We start from the raw sequence: 20,999 nt of genomic DNA, 5'->3' as shown, positions 1-20,999 counted from the left end.
AAGTCTTACAATACCAAATTTACCCGACTTTTATTACCAAAAAAGGAACTTAAATTTTCGTCGAAGAAATTTTACAAATTACAAGTGTTTGAATGTTTCTATTCGATGGAGCAAACACTAGAAACTCTGCAATTGTAAATGATGATTTTTGTTCACTAAAAACTCGGTTTCACGGCCTCTTACTCGAGTATAGTTTAATTTGAATTAAAAAGAAAAAAAATTCAATAATTATTGAGTAATAGTATATGAAAGAGATGATATGATGTATAATGAATTAATTAGGCGAAAGGAGCGATAATTAGGCCAACGAAGATTTGGTAGCGTTAGAGATGCTATGATGTATAATAAGTAATGTTAGAGATGCTATGATGTATATATACTTTTAAGAGTTAAGCCAAAACTGGTTCTGAACATATGTCCATTTAATGATTTTGGTCATATACTTTATCTTTTGAAATTTTTGCATCCTGAACATTTCAACTCGGATCACAATTGGTCCTACACTAATAATTCCGTCAATTTTTAAACGGTTTTAATCCGATTTTGACTGATTTTTAAATAGTTTTAACACGAATGAGACTGTTAAAACCATCAAAATTGGTCAAAATCGGGTTAAAACCAAGTATATGACCAATTGTGATCCAAGTTGAAATGTTCAGTATGCAAAAATTCAAAAGATAAAGTATATGACCAAAATCGTAAAATGAGTATACGTTCACAAATAGTTTTGGCCTTTACTTTACTTTTAAAGTGTACTACATTCTAACAAATCAATGTTAATTTATAAAAATAATAGTAACCGTTTTTAGAGGACTTATGTGTGTTGGTTGTTTTTCCTGATTTTTGGCTGATTTGGCTTAACATTTTTTTGCTCCGATATGTTATTTGTATGTTCGTTGATCATGTGTTTTGCTTAAGCTATTTTGGCGTCTCATGAGTTTATAGATGAGATGGTACTGTCTTGTTATTGTTTCTCGACTCTGTTTTTTACCAAGTTTTGTTTGATTCTCGACTCATCCAGTGAATTCGCTTAGATCATTTTCTTCATAAAAAAAAGGCATATGGGTAAGATGAAATTATAGTACTACTAGTATTTTGTAAGTGTAGAGTCGACGGTTTCAATAATTGAAATTGATTATGAAAATGAGATCTTAGTTACAAATTATAATATGTTAATGTCGCTGTCATGTCTCACCTTCTCCAGAGGCAACATATTAAGAAACAATTTATGAAATCGCTTGAGTAACCTGCTTAATTGTATACCACTAGTGAAATTAATCATTATGTTAACAAATCGCATATATCATTTGGTAGGGACTAAATCATGCATATACAAAATAATTTGAAATTGACTGCGGTTTGTCTATGATCTGGAGTTATTTTATTCTCCTGATACAGTTGCATATTGGTTGGAGTGATGAAATATGAATTAGTATTTGACAAATATATATTCATTTCTACTAAAGTATTTAGAGTCTATATAAAACGTGAGAATGAGAAAATTAAGTAAATTGGGTAGTTGATCTACTCAAAGACACGTATATATGTGGGTCTTGAAATGGACATTTTATAAATTAAAGTATTTCATTTTATGCAGTTGTTTAGGTGATACAGTGATATACTATAATTTGATGAATTTTTAAAAATCGATTTTTTTATAATGTTATGCATTGAATCAATAGAGTTTGATATTTAATTAAAGATAATGTTAGTGTCAATCCCAAACTCGAATTTGAACTCAAATCCGATCCAAAATTAAAATTAAAGTTATGTATGGGAAGAGTGGAGATATCACAAAGGTGCAAGAGTGGGAGACGGCGGCCGGTGGAGGAGGGGAAGACGGCGGCTATATTGCAAGAGGAAGGAGACGATAGCGGGTGGGACTATCGAGATGATGATCGACATGCATATGCAAAGTGAGCTCCTCACGTGTACAAGTTTTATCCCACGTGAAATTAGTTTTAACCTTCTATTCCGATAAAATTAATCTTGGATAATTAACGGAGTATGGAGGCCCATTTTCCTAATGTTATCCGATCTTACATTGTGGGTTTTATAAGAAAAGAAATTAACAAAGGCCCAATCTCCTAATTTGTGCAATTAAAAACTGGTATTTATCCTCGTTCCTCAATAAATGAAAAAAAAAAAAAAATCAATTTTCGAATTCAAAAACATGGAGTAATCAAATTCAATTCAAAATAGTGAAATATTCTTCATTTGTTCAACCTCTGCGTGGCTGCTTCATCACATCAATGGCGGTCAGATCACTCATCCGTGGTCTCTCCTCTCTCTACAATCCCACAACAGCCAAGCATTTCTCGATTCACTCAATCGCCCTTCAATCCCACCAAACAATCTCACACCTTCCTCCCCATCCCCTCGTCAACGATCTCTCCCGCATTCTCAGCGACCACAGAGAGCCGCAACATGACCTCGAATCCGCCCTCGCTCCCTTCACTCCACAGATTTCCTCAGATTTAGTCGAACAGGTCTTGAAACGCTGCAGCAATCTCGGTTTCTCAGCTCAAAGACTCTTTCGCTGGGCTCAGCAAATCCCCGGTTTTCAACACAGTAAAGAGAGCTACCGCATTCTCGTTGATATCCTCGGAAGAAGCAGAGAGTTTCCGTTTCTGTGGGATTTCTTGACGGAGATGAAAAGCACCGAATCATGCCAAGTAACCCGCGAAATCTTCTGGATTGTGTTCAGGGCTTACAGTAGGGCTAATTCACCCAAAGATGCAATTAGGGCTTTTAATAAGATGCTGGATTTTGGAATTAGGCCTTGTTTGGATGATCTCGATCAGTTACTGTTTGCATTGTGTAAAAGGAAGCATGTAAATCACGCGCAGGAGTTCTTCGATCACGTTAAAGGCGACGATGGATTGTATCCGAGTGTGAAAACATACAGCATTTTGATCAAGGGGTGGGGCGAAATCGGCGAATGCGGCCATGTACAGAAATTGTTCGACGAAATGCTTCAAAGAGGCTGTGAAGCAGATTTGCTCGCTTGGAACAGCGTGCTCGACGCTCTATGCAAAGGGGGGAAAGCAGACAAAGCTTACGAGCTCTTTCGCAGCATGAGGAGCAAAGGGCTCGAACCCGATGCTTACTCCTATTCGATATTCATCCGTGCTTACTGCGAAGCAGACGACGTCCATTCTGTTTTTCGGGTTCTTGACACGATGAAGAGGTACAATCTCATGGCGAATGTGTTCACCTACAACTGCATAATCAAGAGGCTATGCAAGAATCGGAAGATGGACGAGGCGTACGAGCTTCTGCACGAGATGATCGAGAGAGGGGCGAAGCCGGATACATGGAGCTACAACACGATCTTAGCCGTCCACTGTGATCACAATGAGGTGAACATGGCTCTCAATCTGATCTCGAGAATGGATAAAAACGATTGTGATCCGGATAAACACACCTACAACATGGTGTTAAAAATGCTGATCAGAATAGGGAGGTTTGATCGGGTTGAGAAAGTGTGGGAGTCGATGGAGAATAGGGGATTCCATCCCGGTGTCTCGACGTACACTGTGATGATTCATGGGCTGTGTAGGAAGAGAGGGAAGCTGGAGGAAGCTTGCGGTTTTTTTGAGATGATGATTGATGAAGGGATACCGCCTGGTGATACGACGGTTGAGCTGCTGAGGAACAAGCTAATCGGGTTTGGATTCGCCGAGAGGACAGATATATTGGCGGAGAAGATGGAGCGGAGCAGTTCTGCTTCGGTTCGGGATGCAGCGAATGTGATGAGAGGGAATAGGGTGCGGGAGGGGAGGAGGTTGAGGAATGAGGAAATTTATTCGGATGAAAGTGATGGATAATGTTTTAGATATGGGTTTGGTTGGAGATGTCCTCCTGATGGTTTGAACGACTCGGATCCTCTGTTGCCCGAGTGTGTTTCGTTGTCTAGTGCATTCATGGACGAGGGTATGTGGCATTTGCCCATGTGTTTCGTCGTCTATTGCATCCGTGGATGAGGTTACATGGCGTTTCGGAGATGAGACATAGTAATGCGAGAGGGGCTTAAGCCCCTACCAAGCAATAATAGTTTACTTTTTATTCTTTATAAAATTATCAAATAAACAGTTTTTTGTGTGTGATTTTATTGGAAAAGCTATCAGCAAATTTAATTATAGGAAATTTTAAAATATAGTCTGTATCAAAGTTTTTAGATATCGTTTCTATTAGTTGAAAGCTCATTTGTTTGTGGATGAATCATGAACCTTCTTGCTTAATGCCTGTGTTTTTGGATGCATGGTTGAATCGGAAACAACCTATTCGAACCGGAACTAGATTGGCAGTCCAGATTTTCAGATCATATCTGGATTGGAACTGGCCTATGGGTCCGGTTCTGATTTCCCGATTTTTGGAACTAAAATTGTCAGTTTGGCTTAAAACTGGGAAAATCATGGAAAAACTTGCGTAAAAACCATTGGAAAGAGTTAACAAAAATAGTTCAAAAATAGTTTTGAATTGGAACTGCCGATTTTGATTCAATGATCAAAACCTTTATTTCCTTTGCTGGACATGAGGTCCAATTTTTTAAAACCGAAACCATGGATTCCGAGCTGAATAAACATCTGTATCCCTAGCTTTGTCATCGACCAAAAATTGGATATAGTAATAGAAAAATACATGAAACATAGCTCAATGCAATAAGTCCATGCTCCAAATGTTTGTCTCAATTTGTTCACTGGGCATAATTGTAATTTTTTTACTGCTACTTATTGTAAAAAAAACATTTTATTACTATGATAAAGTATGAGTATAATATTTTCTTAGAGTATAATATTACTGCTACCCTATTTCCTTATTATGTAATATTCGAATAATTAAAGAAGAGATGAGATCTGAGTTTCTGGTTTGATTCAACATTTATAGATCTCCTCCTCTTATCTGAAACACGAATCAAGAGAGTGGCTTCAATGATTGCTCCGACGGTAGGGAAGACCCTACTTGCCTCAGCCGTTATTTTCATCTCTGTTGTTCTCGCCCTCATTCTATTCTCGCCTTCCTTCCGATTTACTCAAACGCTCTCCGTTTCTCCGCCGTAAGTATCCATTTGTGCATTTTCTCTTTCAATCATCATATCGTAATTTTAAATGATGGCGGAACAGGTCGGAACGAGCTGAGATTTGGAGCTTGAGGAGATTAATCGAATGGCAGCCTTGCAATTGGTGGCTTCAAGGCCATCTCGTAGGTTAGATTTTGTTTATCTTCTTGTCTTATGTGAATTATATGTGGTTATTAGGTCAATAAAATCGAATTATAGCTTGCAATTTGGGGATATGCATCGATTGTTATGGTTAAACATCATTGTATTGTGATTTATGTGTATATCACATGATTGAGTCTCAAGAGAATTGTTTTAAAACTTGAAGATATGTTTAGATTATGGTGCAGTTTTTTTCTTCTAAGTCAACATTGACTGGCATCAAATGCAGACATTTGCATTGGTTTTTGCTGCAGCTCTGCCAGAAAAGAGCAATGGGTATATTCGAGTTGATTGCTATGGTGGTCTCAATCAGATGAGGAGGGATGTGAGTGCTCCATTTCATATCTTTGTATTAATCACCTATTAACTTTTGATTTTTGTGTGAAAATTTGTTGACGGAGATGATTGCAGTTCTGTGATGGTGTCGGTATTGCTCGCTTGCTGAATGCTACTCTCGTTTTACCAAAATTTGAGGTTGCTGCATATTGGAATGAATCTAGGTGAGATATGATTCCGTTTGGTTGGATAACTTCTATGAGCAAGCTGTTTTTCTTTCATTTATATGTATGAATATGTTTGTCTATGAGTGATCAATCGGCTATTGTAGGCTGCAATTATTGAAATAGTGCTTTTTGATAAATTATTAAAAGTTTAAAACAGATTTTCATAATTTATGCAATTGTACTTATTGTCCTTCCAGTGTCTCCATCGTTAAATAACTAGTATTTGTGGTTGACTTTTTCTCTTATTCCAAACCCGTGTTCAAGGATTTAGTATTATAATGGATGAGTTGAACTCAAATCCCGTTATTTAGTTATATTCTTACCAAAATGCATCAAGAATCTTCCTGACTCATAATTTTACAATGCAGTGGATTTGGAGATGTATTTGATGTGGAGTACTTCATTGAAAAAATGAATGGATATGTTCAGGTAGTCAAAGAAGTGCCTGCAGAATTTGTATCAAAAGAGCCTTTTAGAGTTGATTGTAGCAAGCGTAAAGGACAATTTGATTATGTAGAGACTGTACTTCCACAGCTGTTAGAGCACCGCTACATCTCAATTACTCCTGCAATGAGCCAAAGAAGGGACAGGTATGCATGCGTTCGGAGCTCTTCATTATCATGTTTTCCTAAGCAAAAAGTATCTTAGGTAATTTAACTAATATTAGTTCAGATGATGCCATTCTTAGTTTGTGTTCTCCTCTTTACTCTCTTTTGTCAGTTTTTCTCATCTCGATATATTTGTTTGCTGTTGATGATGCCATTCATTGTCATTTAACGAATCTCCATCTATTTTGATTTTCAATATATTAATGCAAGCACTCTTCTTGCAGGTATCCATTGTATGCTAAAGCTTCTCTTTGTCAGGCTTGCTATACCGCTCTGCAGCTAAACGAAAAATTGGAGAAGAAAGGTTCCAAGCTTCTAGAAGCTATACCAAAACCCTTCCTTGTGCTTCACCTGCGTTTTGAACCAGACATGGTAGCTTATAGCCAATGTGAGTACTCCAGCCTTTCTCCTGCATCTGTCCAAGCAATTGAGGCTGCACGAGGCGACAGGAAGCCCTGGACTGGAGAACAAGCTCGTCTATGGAGAAGCAGGGGGAAGTGTCCGCTCACACCAAACGAAACTACAACAATCCTTCAAGCTCTTGCTATACCAACAGATACAAATATATACTTGGCAGCTGGGGATGGTATCATGGAACTTGAAGGCCTAACATCGGTATATGCAAATGTTTATACCAAATCCACCCTTTTAGACAGCGACGACTTCAGAAACATGCATGGGAACACCAAAGCTGCATTGGATTACTACGTGTCTATAAACAGTGATGCATATGTTGCAACATATTTCGGCAATATGGATAAAATGGTTGCAGCTATGCGTGCTTATAAGGGATTACACAGAACGCTTTTCTTGAGCCGGAGGGCGTTTGCAGATCTTACTTCACAGGGGCTCGAGGGGAACTCGTTAATGGAAGCTCTGTGGAAGGTTCATAGAAATGATTATGTGATGGGCGTAGGTTCTGCTTTGCCTGATTGCTTCTGCGAGTTCAAATTATGACATCATGAGGTACAGATTTTGCCCTTTTCTTTTCAGCATAGTTGAAGTATTTGTAGCCACATTTGTTGTATTAATCTGTTATAAGTTTAGTATTTGTATCAATGTCTTTCTCAAGTGAATTGTACGAATTTTGCCCAGAGATTATAAGACAATCATAGTCCATTTTACTCTCTAAATTTGCCTGTATTTTTTGTTTTGCCTTTATTATATAAACATCAATATTTCCCTTTTGAAAACTGTATTGGGTCATAGGTGCAACATCAACACGATAACGACACGATGATTTGGGTTCTTCAACACCTGCATACTCCAATTTTTTAAACTATGAAGACAAATACTTAATTGAATAAAGAGTAACATTCTGGTTAGAAATAATGTAAGCACATGAAATCTGAGCATGTCAAACTTTGGACACTACGGAAGAACAGTAGCTATGCTCAGTCCTCACTCTCAATTCGACCAGAGAACCTGATGCATTGATCCTCTGTCCGAGCTTCATTTTGTTAGTCTTTCGATGTAATGACGAGCAACCCCAGTCCACCGAGAAGAATGTACTGCAAGAGGATCAGAGTAAAACTAAAATTAACACCATTTTCGAATGAAAGGGAAATGTAGCAAGAATGAAGGACAAATAAAGATGGAGATGATGAATCGAATCAAACGGACCTTTATCAATGGCTTTTCTGTCATAATGATGGTGGCCCAACCGACGTGAGGTAAGAAGCTGGCAACGACGATGATGAACGTGTTAGGTTTTGTTCTAAATTTTTCTTTTCTAGTTCAGAATGATGAAACAATTGAAGACGATTCAAGATTCTCATTCATAGCAATTGCAACGAAGGCATAAAGAGATTTGTTGACTCCTAAGTAAAATGAATTCATGTTTTGGTGAACAGAATAGACCCTTTGCTGCAGATGCATTAGAGCCGTGGTTAAGAATATTGGATACGGGACTTACCCTACGGCTCTTCCTATGATGTGTTTTCGCTGCAGCCAGCGCTGACCAGGAGCATATAAACCTATGTCGTCGTCTTTATTATTATCCCCTGAGAGGAAACCAAGTCAAAATTGCAGTTACAGAATCAGAAGTGACCCATTTTATAGTCTACGAAGAACAAGGCTAGAATTTTGTATCAAGAATAACTGGTGAAAATAAATTTTTAATTTAAACACGCCAATCAGCTGAACTCGTAAGTTTTTTTTAAAAAAAAATAAACATATCAATTAGCTGAATACGTTGAAAAGAATGAAAGATAACATGTGTTCTGGGACATCAATATAGCCTGAGATCAAAGTGTGGCACCTTTTGTGAGGACATCAACTTCTCCTGTATCTTTCCTTTCATGGACCTAGTTATGGAAAATCGAGAAAACATTAGAAAATGGTACAAGATGCAACTTCGTTTCCACCCAGCAAATGCTTCCAAAGAAACACAAACAAATTTGGATTTTGACCAAAATGTGTTTGTCATTTCACTCAATTTTGATAAGAGAATATTTAGCAATAAAGCAAACGGGAAGAGCAATGCCTAACATGAAGCACTCTGCCGAAAATAGAATACCACAGAGCAAAATCCCTGCACCTCCACAAACAAAAGTTCATAAGCAAAATGTGATGCAGTGATGCTTACTTTGATCACACGATGCACAATTGGAATGTCACGTCCCTGAAAATAAGAAAACACAAGATGTCAACTACAAAGCACCAAGAATAAGAAAGAATTAACTACTTGATACTACTACTCAAGTTGCTTACATTTTCATCCAACAAATATTTAAATGAAAATACTGCTCTTCTTACAGATAAAGTAAGATTTTCAAGTTGAATATACCAACACTTACTGGTCTATGAATCCATCCAAACACAATTTTGGAGGCATAGATGTGAAAAAAGAACGAGACACTTCATTCAAATAATAAAGCAAAACTGCCTCCAAATTAAGGCAATAATAGCGTAGTAGCATTATGTTTCATTGATTCATACAGACCATATGAAAGAACGGATGAAAAACTCTGAAAACTGCAACAGTAAAAAAATAAACTCTTACATTAATATTATACACAACAATCTCTCCTGCTCGAATTGGTTCGTTGCTCATACGTAAGAACAGAATGTCTCCCTGAAAACAAAAGATTTAGTTCCTCAGAATTTTTTTTTGGATTCAAGAAATGAAAAGGAAGAATATAGTTTTATTTAAATGAATATAAAAAGGGAGAAAAGAAGAGCAATATATGATTTCTTCTCACCCTAGCAAATCCAGGTTCCATACTTTCAGAAAGAACAACAACAATCGGGGATTCACTTCCAGTTATACACATCAACCCCTTCCATATCATCAATGCAGATGTGACAATCAAACCTGAAGCCATAAAACAAGAAAAACAAGAAAAGACAACCAAATCACTTCTTGATTCACCTTTGAACTATTAAGTTTTTTTAAAAAAATGCATGACTGCATGTACAAGGGAAATTATAGTTATTCCTACCAAGTATTTTCCAAAGAAACACATTCAATTAGTTTAAACTCATTGCCCCAGAAATATAAGAAACACATTCAAACATATGGATACGAATATTCAAGCACTAGCAATGGGCTTCAACAACAGTGAGTTAAGATAAATCTTCATCATAATGTTTTTTGAAAAGGCATCATAATTCAATCTAAGAAGTGCCATTATGCGACATAAGAGCTTTATTATTAATACAAATGTAATCAAGATCTAGGGTTCTTAAGCAAATGTTAGACCCTTAACCATCTGGAATTATACAACCATGAATTAGATAGAAATTAAGGCCAACATTCAGCATTCTCTAGCAAGCTCAACTTTTTTTAACCAACAACAACTAGTTTGCCAACTCAAGAACATTTACTTAATAATTAAATCCCAAAGTCCAATACAAAAATGGCCTTCGGAACAAAATGTTTACATGGAGTTAACGATATATAATATGAGGAAAGATTCATTATTCAAACTCTGTAGCCATCCCAAATCGCCATTATTGAAATGCACAAGGAGCTACAGACTAAGCGCAAGCATTCAAGCATATGTACATATGAAACAAAATTATACTTTCCACAACAGAATTCAAGCAAAAGCTAGATTCTAATGAAGCAACTGGGAAAAAGAAAAGAGTTTGAAAGAAAGAGAAGGAACCGATGCTGATGGTCTGATGGAGGGCCTGCCGCAATTGGATAGATTTTACAGAAGTCACGGTGTCGTCGATCCACCCCATTTTTTCTTCAGAGATTCTTCGCTCTTCAAATTGAAAATCTTGCAAATTTTCTACATTTGCGGAGAATTAATTGTGTTGGTTTTTCTGTAGAAAGTGTGACAGCAGCGGCGAATTTTGATTGGTTGGCTAATACACGTATGACTCACACGGTTGAGGTTTTGTTACTGACGTGGCATGCATAAGTGAAATCATTAAACCGCATTTACTCTAATTCGACTCCAAATATCAATAAAATATGGAAACTTAAAGCTTTTATTTACATTCGAATCCTAATACAGTGATACACTAATACTGTTATTGTTTACTCTATTATAATAATTTCTTTTAAAAAAATCATTCTGTAATTGTTTTATTACGCTTTAGGAAAAAGGTTAATTTATTAATAAGCCAACTTATATTTGAGATAAATTAGGGCTTTGAATCAGAAACCCTAAAATTGAAATGGGGAGCCTATACCTCTGTCATCAGCCAAACCCTCTCGCACTCAAACCAAATCAACTTCTAACATCAAACCCATGTCGATTTCTTCATCACGTTGCAGCAACACCTCTCCACCTCCAAACTCGCCGCTTCCAGCAGCTCCGGGTCGACTCACCGCCGGCAGCTCAGCGCCGAACATCGGATGTCCACGGCGGCGAGCTTGGCTCGGATGTTCTTGACTCTCTTGCCGGAACTCGAGCTGCGCTCGATGCAGATTCCGCAGGTACATTCTCGATTCTCATCCTATTCTTCTAATTGTAGAGATTGTTGATGAATGCTTTAATTCCCAAACTGTAATTCTCGTCTTACAAAGATATAGTGTATCAAATTCAGAAATTTTTTAAGTAAGAAAGCTTAAATTTTACTTAATTTCTGATACTAAAACTACTACTACTACAATTTTTGTCAGAAAAATAAGATTAGTTCATGATTGAAGTATCCAATATACTAGTAGTATATTAGTACATGAAATTAATTTGGAAAATTGATGCTTGAAAAGTTGAATGTTACACAATGTCAAAATTTAGTTGTTCTCAGTACTTGCTTATCTGATGATGAATAGGTTGTGAGGAATGCTTAATGATGAGTTTTTGGTTTATGTTAGTGGACCTGTTTTTAAGCATGTAGTTGGCATTGCAGGGGAAAAAATAGCTGTGCTGGTTATTGGAGGAGGGGGAAGGGAGCATGCTCTTTGTTATGCCCTGAAGCGATCTCCATCCTGTGTTTCTGTTCTTTGTGCTCCTGGGAATGCCGGAATTTCTGACTCGGGTGATGCGACTTGTATAGAAGATCTCGACATCTCTGACAACTCAGCGGTGATTGCCTTTTGCCGTGAAAGATCTATTGGATTGGTTGTAGTGGGACCAGAGGCCCCTCTTGTAGCTGGTCTGGCTAATGATCTTGTGAAGGCTGGGATTCCTACTTTTGGCCCTTCTTCAGAAGCCGCCGTCTTAGAAGGTTCTAAGGACTTCATGAAACGGCTATGTGACAAATACGATATCCCGACTGCCAAGGTTCATTACATGTTAGCTTTAGCTACTAGCTAGTCTTACTTGTGATACTTTAAAGGCTTACATTTTCTCATTCGATGTTGCAGTATCAAACTTTTACCGATCCATCCGCTGCAAAAGCATATATTGAAGCACAAGGTGTTCCCATTGTTGTTAAAGCTGATGGCTTGGCAGCTGGAAAAGGTGTTATTGTTGCTATGACAATCGATGAAGCATTTGATGCAGTTGATTCTATGCTTGTGGAAAATGTTTTTGGCTCTGCTGGGTGTCGTGTCATAGTTGAAGAATTTCTGGAAGGAGAGGAGGCATCGTTCTTTGCTCTAGTCGACGGGGAGTGTGCTGTACCTCTAGAATCTGCTCAGGACCATAAACGAGTAGGCGATGGTGACACTGGGCCTAATACTGGTGGCATGGGGGCATACTCTCCAGCCCCTGTCCTAACAAAAGAACTAGAATCTGTTGTCATGAAATCCATAATTCTTCCTACTGTCAAGGGAATGGCTGCAGAAGGCCGCAAGTTTGTTGGAGTTCTGTATGCCGGGCTAATGATTGAGAAGAAATCTGGATTACCGAAGCTGATTGAGTACAATGTCCGCTTTGGAGATCCCGAGTGCCAGGTTTGTCCTAGATTTCATCTAATTTTCCCCCTCAGTTGATTTTTCTTGTTTCGTTTTTCCTTTCCTCTTTCTTTTGTCTGAAATTCTCAACTTATTACTTGGATCTAAAAGATCCGGAAAGTTGTAAAAGATCTTTGTTTTAGTAAATGTTTAGTAGTTCCCATTATCATTGAATGGTTGCATAATATGGACTTGTGCTCTAGTCCAATAGCTCATGTGGCCGTTGATGTCTTAATTTCAGGTGTTGATGGTTCGATTGGAGTCGGATCTGGCACAAGTATTACTTTCAGCAAGCAAAGGAGAGCTAAGTGGTGTATCTCTGGAATGGTCTCCTGGATCCGCGATGATTGTTGTAATGGCAAGTGAGGGTTACCCGGGAAGCTACAAAAAGGGCACAGTGATACAAAATCTCAAGGCAGCAGAGGAAGTCGCTCCAAGTGTAAAGATTTTCCATGCTGGAACAGCCCTCAACTCTGATGGGAACTTCATTGCTACAGGTGGGCGTGTTCTTGGTGTCACTGCTAAAGGGAAGGATCTTGAAGAGGCCAGAGATCGAGCATACCAAGCCGTGGAGCAAGTAAATTGGCCAGGTGGGTTCTTCAGACGAGATATTGGCTGGAGAGCTCTCGCCCGGAAACGATCTGTTGCAAATTTATGACATTTATATCTGACATCTCTCCCTTCCATTTGATATATGTTGGGTTTCTTAATGTTATGGTTGGGTCTAAGCAGAGCATTTCTCATATTGTTTTGGGATGTAAGAATTTTGTAGTGTATACTTCTCTTAATGTTTTGGGTCTAAAGCAACATATCTCAAGTCTCATTTGTTTGGGATGTAAGAATTTTGTAGTGTTTTTTTATGTAATGACTTGTACATCACATTGCCAATGAATTTGTAGTGTTTTCCTCTCTTTTTTGGCATTTTATTATTTTTAACATTTTTATATAAACATCAAATGTTTGACATTTTATATTTGTACTTTCCCATAAATATTTTAGATTTAGTGTTATTTATATTATTTTGTAAATTTAATTTGATTCTAACAACAAATTTTTTTAATAAATTACGTAAAAAAAATAATCTTGATTCATTATTTATTAATTATTCAGAGATAAAGAAAAAATAATTAATACCAACGACCGATAAAAACCACTAGTTTATCCGGAAATTTAGTAAATGACGTGGCAAATTAGTATGGCCACATTAGAAACACCGAAATACCATTTTTACCCTCGTTAATTACGGTTTTTGGAGTAATTAATGGGATGGATCAGTCATTTCATCGTGCTCTGACAAGGCGTATCTATTTAATTTCAGTATGTTTGGGTGCAGTCAAAAGCCAACGACTCCGTTACTCCAAATGGCGGCGCTCATCGTTCCTGTAGCCGCGCCACTCCGCCGCCACTTTCACGTTTCCGCCGCTCTATCAACGCCGCCTCGTAGCAACTCGCCGGCGGTGGACTGGGTGAAGGAGACTGCCAGCTTCTTCGAGCAGGATTCCCGACCAATCATGCTCTTCGACGGTACAATTAAACAACTAGCAATTTGATTGATTTATGCATACAAAATTTCTGAAATTAGTGTTTCACTTATTTGATTCATGCATCTTTTTGTTTTGGTAGGTGTTTGCAATCTGTGTAATGGAGGTGTGAAGATTGTTCGAGATAATGACAGGAGAAGGTTGGATTTTCCTTTTGTTTGATTTCCACAATCAATTTTCCTGATTATTAGATGGAATTTTCATTGTGCTTTCAATTTCCAGAAATATTAGATTTGAGGCTCTGCAAAGTGAATCAGGCAAAAAGTTATTGCAGAGATCAGGAAGAGCTCCTGATGATATTTCAAGTGTTGTTCTTGTTGAAAAAGATAGGTAAATTTTATGTCTAAATGTTGGATCTGGTTTCAATTTTTAGATACATTTTGATATATGCTTGATGGTTTTGTAAAAAATTGAATCTTTAGTAATGCACAAGTAGTTATTTCAGGTCTTATATAAAATCGGAAGCTGTATTAAAGATCATGGAATACATTGATTTGCCCTTTCCTCAGCTGGCCTTGTTTCTCCAATTTGTACCATTGTAAGACAATACTATCAATTTTCTGCTCTAATAATTTATGAAATGATCCATCTTGTCTTATTCCACTTTCGTTATCCGTTTTGCAGATTCGTGCGGGATTTCGTGTATGATAACATTGCAGATAATCGATACAATATTTTCGGTCGCTCAGAGTCTTGCGACATATAGAAATTGTTCTTCTGCACTCTTTTCTTGAAGAGAAGCAAGTGGAGAGTATATAATATTATGTAATGTGGCATAACAATCTATATATATGCTGAATGAATAATTATTTTACCTGTTATTAATTTTGCCTTATTCATCTATTCTCACTTAAGTTAGAAATGTCTTTTTATTTATATAAACATCATAGTTTTCTTTGATAAAGAAGAGCAGAAGCTTTATTTAATGGATATAATAAATGTACAAAACGGACGCCTGTGTTACATATGTCATGGTTCTGTTACTCTTCCGCAGCCTATGCCGAATTTTCACTTGAGTAGGCAACCCAATGCCGGCATCAATCCACGAGCTTTTCCATGAGCATTGGAGCAGAAGGACCTTGTTGTTTGATTAGAACCTGCCGATTTTATGTCCACATCGTCCACATTGATGTTAGTGCAATGTACCGTCTTGCTGCAGTTGAAGGTAATCGTAGCATCATTCTTGCTGATGGATGTGCCACGAAGTCCATAATATCCCACATCACTCACATTGACTGCTGATGTCTGCAGATAAACAACGGATGATCAGTACACAACATATATCGTGATTTCAGTCCAGACATTCATTACTTACTTTTTCAGTGCATATCTTGTGAGGGCAGTAATTCTGGTTGATGATAACGGGGTTTTTAGCCTCTATAAAGATTATCTGGGAGAAATTGATGTTCCTGGCGAATCCAGATCCTCCCTACAGAAGAAATCACACCACAGGTTCGTTTTTCGTACTTTTAGAAACTCGTTAATTAGTTGTCTCGGTTTTGAAGTTGTTACCTGCCATGTTTTGATCCTCACTCCATTGTTAGTTCTGTTAAAAGTGCAATTGCGTATGTTTATTGCTTCTACTTCTTCGCGCTTCCCATCCTTCCCTAAACTCCCGATACTGCCAAAGACACGAAAACGATCCATATTGTCTCGTTTTGATAAAATTTTGTGAAAGAACATTATATTGCGAGCGAGAGCGAGGGAGAGAGAGACCTTATTCCATGTCCAGGGCCACAGAATATGTTGGATATGTTGACTTGTGAAGTACCACCATTAATGGCTATGCAGTCATCCCCTAACCAACACGAACAACGCGCGATCCCAGCCAGTTAGAACACATATATACGACTGCTTGACAGATAGAAAGTGTAAGGCAATGAGTACCAGTTTCCATGGAAGAGTTAACAATGCGAAGACCGATTGAATTACTGATGTCAATTCCATCCGTGTTAGGGCTCTCCGAAGGGGCGATCATGACTAGGTCTGAAACTGTTACGTTTTTGCATCCGTTTATAGAAACATGGTTCATCTGGCTGTTTACATGTTTCAACCCCCTGACTTCAAGTCTGTTGCAGTGAGAAAACCGCATCGCCTTGGAAACGAACACCGAAGAAATAAGGTTTGCATTCATGTTGAAATAAGTATTATACTACTGTCTATATATACGGGATGAAATACTTACAGTCGGTCGTGATATCGAATCGCCCTGCAACGCATAATAAAAGCAGAAAGTTGGTTATCTGATGATGACTAATGGTGGAAGCTAATTAAGTAAGAGTGGTTTTAGAGGTCTCACATTCTTCCACCACGTCTCTCCACGGCCATCGATCACTCCTTGGCGCTCCCCTACCACAGTGAGCCCGTCGACTCTGTGAAAATAGAGCCATTCGTTCGAGCCTTTCTTCTGCCATGCTGATCTTGGTGGAGCCACAATGTTTCCTAGTATCTGTGTTGAAGAAAAAATGAAATATTTCCAATTGTGTGATTTTTTGATTAAATGGATTTGTGTAGTTATTGCAAAGGGATGTGTTACCTCAAATGTGATTGAGGTGGAAGAGCATGGCCCTTGAAATTGGATTTCAGAAACCAAATATGTCTTCCCACTGCCTACTGATATCTTTGCATTTTCTCTTGTTTTATTGCAAGCTGCTTCCCATGCTGACACAAATGCCTAGTAAACAATTTTAGGAATTAGTAGTAATTGTTAGTATTTTAAAGAAAAAGTAAAAATAGGAAGAAAATTGTGTAACATTTTAGTACTCCATGTTCTATTTAACCATGCATCCTTACTAATGGTACATCGATCTTATAACAAGTGACTATCGAATCGGAACCTAAATCGGCCAATAAAAGGAAAATCAATCGAACCAGACCGGCGTTCTTTGCAGAAATGGGCGGTTTATTGCCCGAAGCCTACTCCCAAGACCTGTGGTGCCTCAGAACCGATTGACGGTTAATCTCTGACCAGGCAACTGAAGCCCCTTTTTTTTCTAGAAATTTGGAATCAGAACCGGTTCGGTTTTGGGCCAAACCGATGAATCCTTACTAGTGGTACATTTTCTGGGCTTCATCAACATTTTATCATTTCTACTTTATAGTTTTGCATCCATGCATACAAAATGTTTTATATTGATAAATGGCTAAAATTGGAAAGATAATCTTTAAAATATTTCATTGAGTAGTTTACTTTTGTATCATTTGCTTTTCCATCACCAACTGCTCCAAATTTTAAGACGTTGTAGGTCGTCACACTATCAACTTCTTCACTTAATCGAGCGTTTACAACAACCATGCTTGATGCCCATAAAAACAACCACAAAATCAACACATTATCCTGCAAACATATAAAACAAAAATGTTATATATAAATAAATTTCGATAATTTTTTGATTTCCCAAGGTATCCAATACTGATAGCTAGAGGACTAATCCCTCGAAGCAGTAGAGGACTGGCCGTATGGATTGCTCCAATTACATGGACATGACCTCACGCTTATGGGACAAGATAAATATTCGATCAATTTTTAATTCGTACCATAATGTTTGTTGAAAGGTGAATAGTATAATCTTCCTATAAAATGAGCAACTATAACGTAACTACAATAGGAGGAATGGGCAATGACATATTTATAGGAAAATCTCTGTTATAATTATGTAAATCTTATCCTAATATAATTAATTTTCTTGGCCTTTCTCATCATTAGGTAGTGTGACTCACACTAAATATTTGGTTTTGTAATTATAGACTTGACCAATGTATCGTTAGTTGGTAATCCACAATTAAAGGACATCGTCGATTCCATCTGGTAAAATCTGTTATTTTCTTATTTTCTTGAACAATATACAGAAGTATTTCATGAAGTCATTAATATTATCGTTATCTGAGTTATATCAATGTGTATTCTTCACACTATATGAAGTAGTTGATTTTAATGTTTTTCTATTTTATTTATTCACAGGAATGTATACATTTCAGTACATTTAATAAGTATGTATCTCAATGATAATTTAGTATTGAAGATGATATATAGTTTCAAATCGTCTTTAAGGTAAGAAGCGATTAAATTTAAAAATTAGGGGAAGAAAAATGATGAGAATGACTAGGTGCGAAGAATGAAGTGAAAAGTTAGAGTATTAGTATATGAAAAGAAAAAAGAAAAAAAAAAAACTAGTATTTTCGAATTTAGAAAATTAGAACACGACGCGATTGAATAATCATAATTTTTGTATAATAAAGAAGTTTTTAGCAATTATTTTCCCGTCAGAAGAAACAAGAAGCAAAATAACAAAAATAGCCACATAGTCATAGCCCATTTATTACTATACTAGATTGCACTATCTAAATAGTAGTACATTTAAATTTAATGCCACATATATATATTGAAACTAAATTATGGTTGTAGGCAATCAAGAGGTGGGCTTGCAACATTACTAGCAAATCCACGAACATTCATGCAAGCCGAACGGGCTTGGCCCCCATCGATTGGTTTTATGTCCACTCCGTTCACTACAATGTTTGTGCACGGAACGGCGGCGCTGCAACAAAAGCCGATCATCTCCCTATTCGTCATCGACGTCCCCGAGAGTCCAGTAAATCTGATGTCGCTCACTTGAACGGCAGATACCTGATTAATCAATCAACAATGTCAAAATACTGAAATGAAACGAGCTTTAAGATAAATTGCTTACGCTTTCGGGACATATTTTCTTGTTAGGGCAGTAGAATTGGTCGATGAATGCAACAGGATTTTTAACCATTGTGAAGATTATATTTGTGAAGTTGATATTCCTTGCAAATCCAGAGCCTCCCTGTATTAAGATGCCACAAATAATTGAAGACATCAAATGACTATATTATTATACTGCATAGGAAACATATGTAAGGACACGGACACGGTAATACTGCTTGACAGCATTACTCACTCGTGTCAACCCGATAAGGACACGAACACGGACACGATAATAATACTTGACACTAACTTGGAGTGTGTGTTCATGTCGTATTTTCGTGTTGTGGCATGTGAAGCCTAATAAATCCTATTTATAGAGCTTGAATAACGTACTAATAGTTTTTCAACTAAAGTGAATCACAAACTTAAACTCCTACTATCATCAAAATTAATCTAAGAATTTTCTCATTAATTAATGTTTAATTTTACCTGCCATGTCTTGATCCTGATTCCATCATCAGCTCCAGTAATATTGCAATTACTTATGTCGATTGCTTCAACTTCATCACGTGTTCCAAACTCCCCAAGACTTCCAATGCTGCGAAATAATATGGATCCATTATTATAATTAAATGTGAAATTTACACCATTAAATGGTTTGAGCCTGTATTCTTTATAAAGAAAAAATAGTTTTTGTTCTAGTATATATTATTGTTAAATTTTATTAATTCCAATAGTAATCTTGTTTTGAATTTTTAAAAATATGCAATTATAGACTTATAGTATATATATTATCAACGTAGTATAAGTTTAAAATGGAGAAATGTTTACTAACCTTATACCGTGTCCAGGACCACAGATTATATCAGATATAATAACATTCGAAGTGCCTCCTTTAATCGCAATACAATCATCACTTAATTTTATATTTAATTAGATACATAAGGTAAAAAATGAAATCTAATATAATATACTTATTTCAATTAAAAATAATTTAACAGAAAATAGTTGAATTTTACCAGTTTCCATTCTACAATTGCGAATATTAATATTTGTGGAAGATAATAAATCAATCCCATCTGTGTTGGGACTATTTGAAGGGGCACTCATGCGAAGCTTAGAAATCTCTGCATTATTACTCTTAACTATTGCTAGATGAAATTTTGGGCTGTTTATATGCGTCAAGCCCGTGATTCGGAGATTATTGCATAGAACAAATAACATTGCCTGAAAATATTTCGTTAGTGGTTAAATCACAATTTTGAAGGCATATTATGATTAATTAAGTCTGCCAAAAATAAAATGCAACTTGATAAATAGATATAGGGCTTACATTTGGTCGGTCGTCTACCTGAAAAGAAATGCATGAAAAAAGTGTTAAAAGAATGGTCATGAGCATTTATGACAATAAAGATCCAAGTAATGGAATTTATGGATTAGAGTTTGTGTCGTTTGTTATGTGTGCTTCACTTTAATTTCAAGTGAAAGCTAGAACTAGCGAGCAAATCACAGCGGTGACAATACAAAAAGTAATAGAGCAAATACAACATCAAAGTTGAATTACAAGAACGATATATATAAAACCTAACAAGCGGAAAAAATCTTCAAACAAATAACATCACTACACAACAATGTCAATTGTCAGGCACACAAATATATCGATCTTGCAACGCATAACAAATCCAACCAAGAACAGTATTGCGGCTTTTCACTGGCAATGGATGTCGGATGAAGAGCGGAGCTGCGGCAAAGTGCGGTTGGTAGCAGCTCCAAAGGCAGAATTTAATGGAGTTATTTTCGGCCCTCATGGACCGGCAATGGGATGGATCGACCCTGACCCCACCTATATCCGTCGTTGGTTTCAGATATGACATAGATTTGTTTTGATTTAATATAATTAAGAGCGTTGTTTTATTATTGATAACCGAAAATGAGAAGGGGGAAAATGAAGAGCAATGAGATAGATGAGAAATTACCATGTGCCACCATGTATATCCCTGCCCATCGATTTGCCCTAATTCATTTCCCACTACAGAAAGACCATTGACTTCTCGAAACTTCAACCATGCTTCTTTATTTTTATTTTTATCTCCCCATGCTAGTCTTGGTTGAGCAACAATGGATCCTAATATCTGTCACAAACAACACACACA

The 20,999-nt window shown here is 37.0% G+C and overlaps 7 protein-coding genes across 21 annotated transcripts; 4 read left to right on the top strand and 3 right to left on the bottom strand.

The window, feature by feature from the left end:
• The first annotated feature begins 2,172 nt into the window (after positions 1-2,172).
• Positions 2,173-4,168, top strand: LOC125204615 (pentatricopeptide repeat-containing protein At1g52640, mitochondrial). The gene has a single exon (XM_048103322.1). It carries the CDS (start codon positions 2,253-2,255, stop codon positions 3,828-3,830), a length of 1,578 nt encoding a protein of 525 aa, XP_047959279.1. The 5' UTR covers positions 2,173-2,252; the 3' UTR covers positions 3,831-4,168.
• Positions 4,169-4,851: 683 nt separating this feature from the next.
• LOC125207432 (O-fucosyltransferase 13) lies at positions 4,852-7,468 on the top strand. Of its 2 annotated transcripts, none has more exons than XM_048106770.1 (6): positions 4,852-5,059; positions 5,127-5,209; positions 5,479-5,549; positions 5,636-5,724; positions 6,096-6,317; positions 6,560-7,468. In XM_048106770.1, the coding sequence occupies exons 1-6, from the start codon at positions 4,935-4,937 to the stop codon at positions 7,290-7,292; spliced, it is 1,323 nt and encodes a 440-aa protein (XP_047962727.1). In that variant the 5' UTR covers positions 4,852-4,934; the 3' UTR covers positions 7,293-7,468. The 2 variants fall into 2 exon arrangements, with proteins under 2 accessions (XP_047962727.1, XP_047962728.1); XM_048106771.1 differs by having other exon boundaries at positions 5,003-5,059; positions 5,454-5,549.
• Positions 7,469-7,545: 77 nt separating this feature from the next.
• LOC125207433 (signal peptidase complex catalytic subunit SEC11C-like) lies at positions 7,546-10,596 on the bottom strand. The gene is made up of 8 exons (XM_048106772.1): positions 10,448-10,596; positions 9,539-9,651; positions 9,340-9,411; positions 8,923-8,958; positions 8,596-8,641; positions 8,251-8,338; positions 7,959-8,016; positions 7,546-7,846 (listed from the first exon to the last, which is right to left on the bottom strand). Exons 1-8 carry the CDS (start codon positions 10,524-10,526, stop codon positions 7,796-7,798), a joined length of 543 nt encoding a protein of 180 aa, XP_047962729.1. The 5' UTR covers positions 10,527-10,596; the 3' UTR covers positions 7,546-7,795.
• A 358-nt stretch (positions 10,597-10,954) lies between these two features.
• Positions 10,955-13,544, top strand: LOC125208397 (phosphoribosylamine--glycine ligase). The gene is made up of 4 exons (XM_048108004.1): positions 10,955-11,229; positions 11,646-12,019; positions 12,103-12,633; positions 12,875-13,544. Exons 1-4 carry the CDS (start codon positions 10,968-10,970, stop codon positions 13,289-13,291), a joined length of 1,584 nt encoding a protein of 527 aa, XP_047963961.1. The 5' UTR covers positions 10,955-10,967; the 3' UTR covers positions 13,292-13,544.
• A 406-nt stretch (positions 13,545-13,950) lies between these two features.
• LOC125207507 (DCC family protein At1g52590, chloroplastic) lies at positions 13,951-16,816 on the top strand. Of its 14 annotated transcripts, none has more exons than XR_007173988.1 (9): positions 13,951-14,157; positions 14,257-14,314; positions 14,397-14,504; positions 14,620-14,712; positions 14,799-14,939; positions 15,169-15,339; positions 15,426-15,626; positions 16,253-16,296; positions 16,406-16,816. XR_007173988.1 is itself a non-coding variant. In XM_048106882.1 (5 exons), exons 1-5 carry the CDS (start codon positions 13,953-13,955, stop codon positions 14,878-14,880), a joined length of 546 nt encoding a protein of 181 aa, XP_047962839.1. In that variant the 5' UTR covers positions 13,951-13,952; the 3' UTR covers positions 14,881-14,999. The 14 variants fall into 14 exon arrangements, 1 of the variants encoding a protein (XP_047962839.1); XR_007173986.1 differs by adding an exon at positions 16,131-16,158 and having other exon boundaries at positions 16,253-16,816; XR_007173978.1 differs by adding an exon at positions 15,966-16,158 and having other exon boundaries at positions 16,253-16,816.
• On the bottom strand, positions 15,183-17,469 carry LOC125206470 (probable polygalacturonase At3g15720). Its single transcript, XM_048105720.1, has 8 exons — positions 17,365-17,469; positions 16,474-16,848; positions 16,360-16,383; positions 16,062-16,269; positions 15,891-15,972; positions 15,687-15,795; positions 15,490-15,603; positions 15,183-15,419 (listed from the first exon to the last, which is right to left on the bottom strand). The coding sequence occupies exons 1-8, from the start codon at positions 17,467-17,469 to the stop codon at positions 15,183-15,185; spliced, it is 1,254 nt and encodes a 417-aa protein (XP_047961677.1).
• A 928-nt stretch (positions 17,470-18,397) lies between these two features.
• On the bottom strand, positions 18,398-20,070 carry LOC125206468 (probable polygalacturonase At3g15720). The gene is made up of 5 exons (XM_048105719.1): positions 19,866-20,070; positions 19,682-19,763; positions 19,336-19,444; positions 18,866-18,985; positions 18,398-18,801 (listed from the first exon to the last, which is right to left on the bottom strand). Exons 1-5 carry the CDS (start codon positions 20,068-20,070, stop codon positions 18,568-18,570), a joined length of 750 nt encoding a protein of 249 aa, XP_047961676.1. The 3' UTR covers positions 18,398-18,567.
• Between the last annotated feature and the right edge of the window lie 929 nt (positions 20,071-20,999).

The sequence above is a fragment of the Salvia hispanica genome, chromosome 2 (genome assembly GCF_023119035.1).
Source record: "Salvia hispanica cultivar TCC Black 2014 chromosome 2, UniMelb_Shisp_WGS_1.0, whole genome shotgun sequence".
Taxonomy (NCBI): domain Eukaryota; kingdom Viridiplantae; phylum Streptophyta; class Magnoliopsida; order Lamiales; family Lamiaceae; genus Salvia; species Salvia hispanica.
This window is presented reverse-complemented; position numbering and strand designations above follow the sequence as displayed.

Excerpts from the sequence above, each read along its gene's own strand:
- LOC125204615 (XM_048103322.1), top strand. The coding sequence starts at position 2,253 with ATGGCGGTCAGATCACTCATCCGTGGTCTCTCCTCTCTCTACAATCCC.
- LOC125207432 (XM_048106770.1), top strand. The coding sequence starts at position 4,935 with ATGATTGCTCCGACGGTAGGGAAGACCCTACTTGCCTCAGCCGTTATT. Across the intron at positions 5,210-5,478 it reads GCTTCAAGGCCATCTCGTAG|CTCTGCCAGAAAAGAGCAAT; the intron begins GTTAGATTTTGT and ends TTTTTGCTGCAG. Across the intron at positions 6,318-6,559 it reads ATGAGCCAAAGAAGGGACAG|GTATCCATTGTATGCTAAAG; the intron begins GTATGCATGCGT and ends CTCTTCTTGCAG.
- LOC125207433 (XM_048106772.1), bottom strand. The coding sequence starts at position 10,526 with ATGGGGTGGATCGACGACACCGTGACTTCTGTAAAATCTATCCAATTG. Across the intron at positions 9,412-9,538 it reads TGGAACCTGGATTTGCTAGG|GGAGACATTCTGTTCTTACG; the intron begins GTGAGAAGAAAT and ends TTTTGTTTTCAG. Across the intron at positions 8,339-8,595 it reads AGTTGATGTCCTCACAAAAG|GGGATAATAATAAAGACGAC; the intron begins GTGCCACACTTT and ends GTTTCCTCTCAG.
- LOC125208397 (XM_048108004.1), top strand. The coding sequence starts at position 10,968 with ATGGGGAGCCTATACCTCTGTCATCAGCCAAACCCTCTCGCACTCAAA. Across the intron at positions 11,230-11,645 it reads GCTCGATGCAGATTCCGCAG|GGGAAAAAATAGCTGTGCTG; the intron begins GTACATTCTCGA and ends TTGGCATTGCAG. Across the intron at positions 12,634-12,874 it reads TTGGAGATCCCGAGTGCCAG|GTGTTGATGGTTCGATTGGA; the intron begins GTTTGTCCTAGA and ends TCTTAATTTCAG.
- LOC125207507 (XM_048106882.1), top strand. The coding sequence starts at position 13,953 with ATGTTTGGGTGCAGTCAAAAGCCAACGACTCCGTTACTCCAAATGGCG. Across the intron at positions 14,315-14,396 it reads CGAGATAATGACAGGAGAAG|AAATATTAGATTTGAGGCTC; the intron begins GTTGGATTTTCC and ends TTCAATTTCCAG. Across the intron at positions 14,713-14,798 it reads TTTCTCCAATTTGTACCATT|ATTCGTGCGGGATTTCGTGT; the intron begins GTAAGACAATAC and ends TCCGTTTTGCAG.
- LOC125206470 (XM_048105720.1), bottom strand. The coding sequence starts at position 17,469 with ATGGTTGTTGTAAACGCTCGATTAAGTGAAGAAGTTGATAGTGTGACG. Across the intron at positions 16,270-16,359 it reads ATTCGATATCACGACCGACT|GCGATGCGGTTTTCTCACTG; the intron begins GTAAGTATTTCA and ends TTCGTTTCCAAG. Across the intron at positions 15,420-15,489 it reads ACAAGATATGCACTGAAAAA|ACATCAGCAGTCAATGTGAG; the intron begins GTAAGTAATGAA and ends GTTTATCTGCAG.
- LOC125206468 (XM_048105719.1), bottom strand. The coding sequence starts at position 20,070 with ATGTTATTTGTTCTATGCAATAATCTCCGAATCACGGGCTTGACGCAT. Across the intron at positions 19,764-19,865 it reads CAATTGTAGAATGGAAACTG|GTGATGATTGTATTGCGATT; the intron begins GTAAAATTCAAC and ends ATATAAAATTAA. Across the intron at positions 18,802-18,865 it reads AGAAAATATGTCCCGAAAGC|GTATCTGCCGTTCAAGTGAG; the intron begins GTAAGCAATTTA and ends TTGATTAATCAG.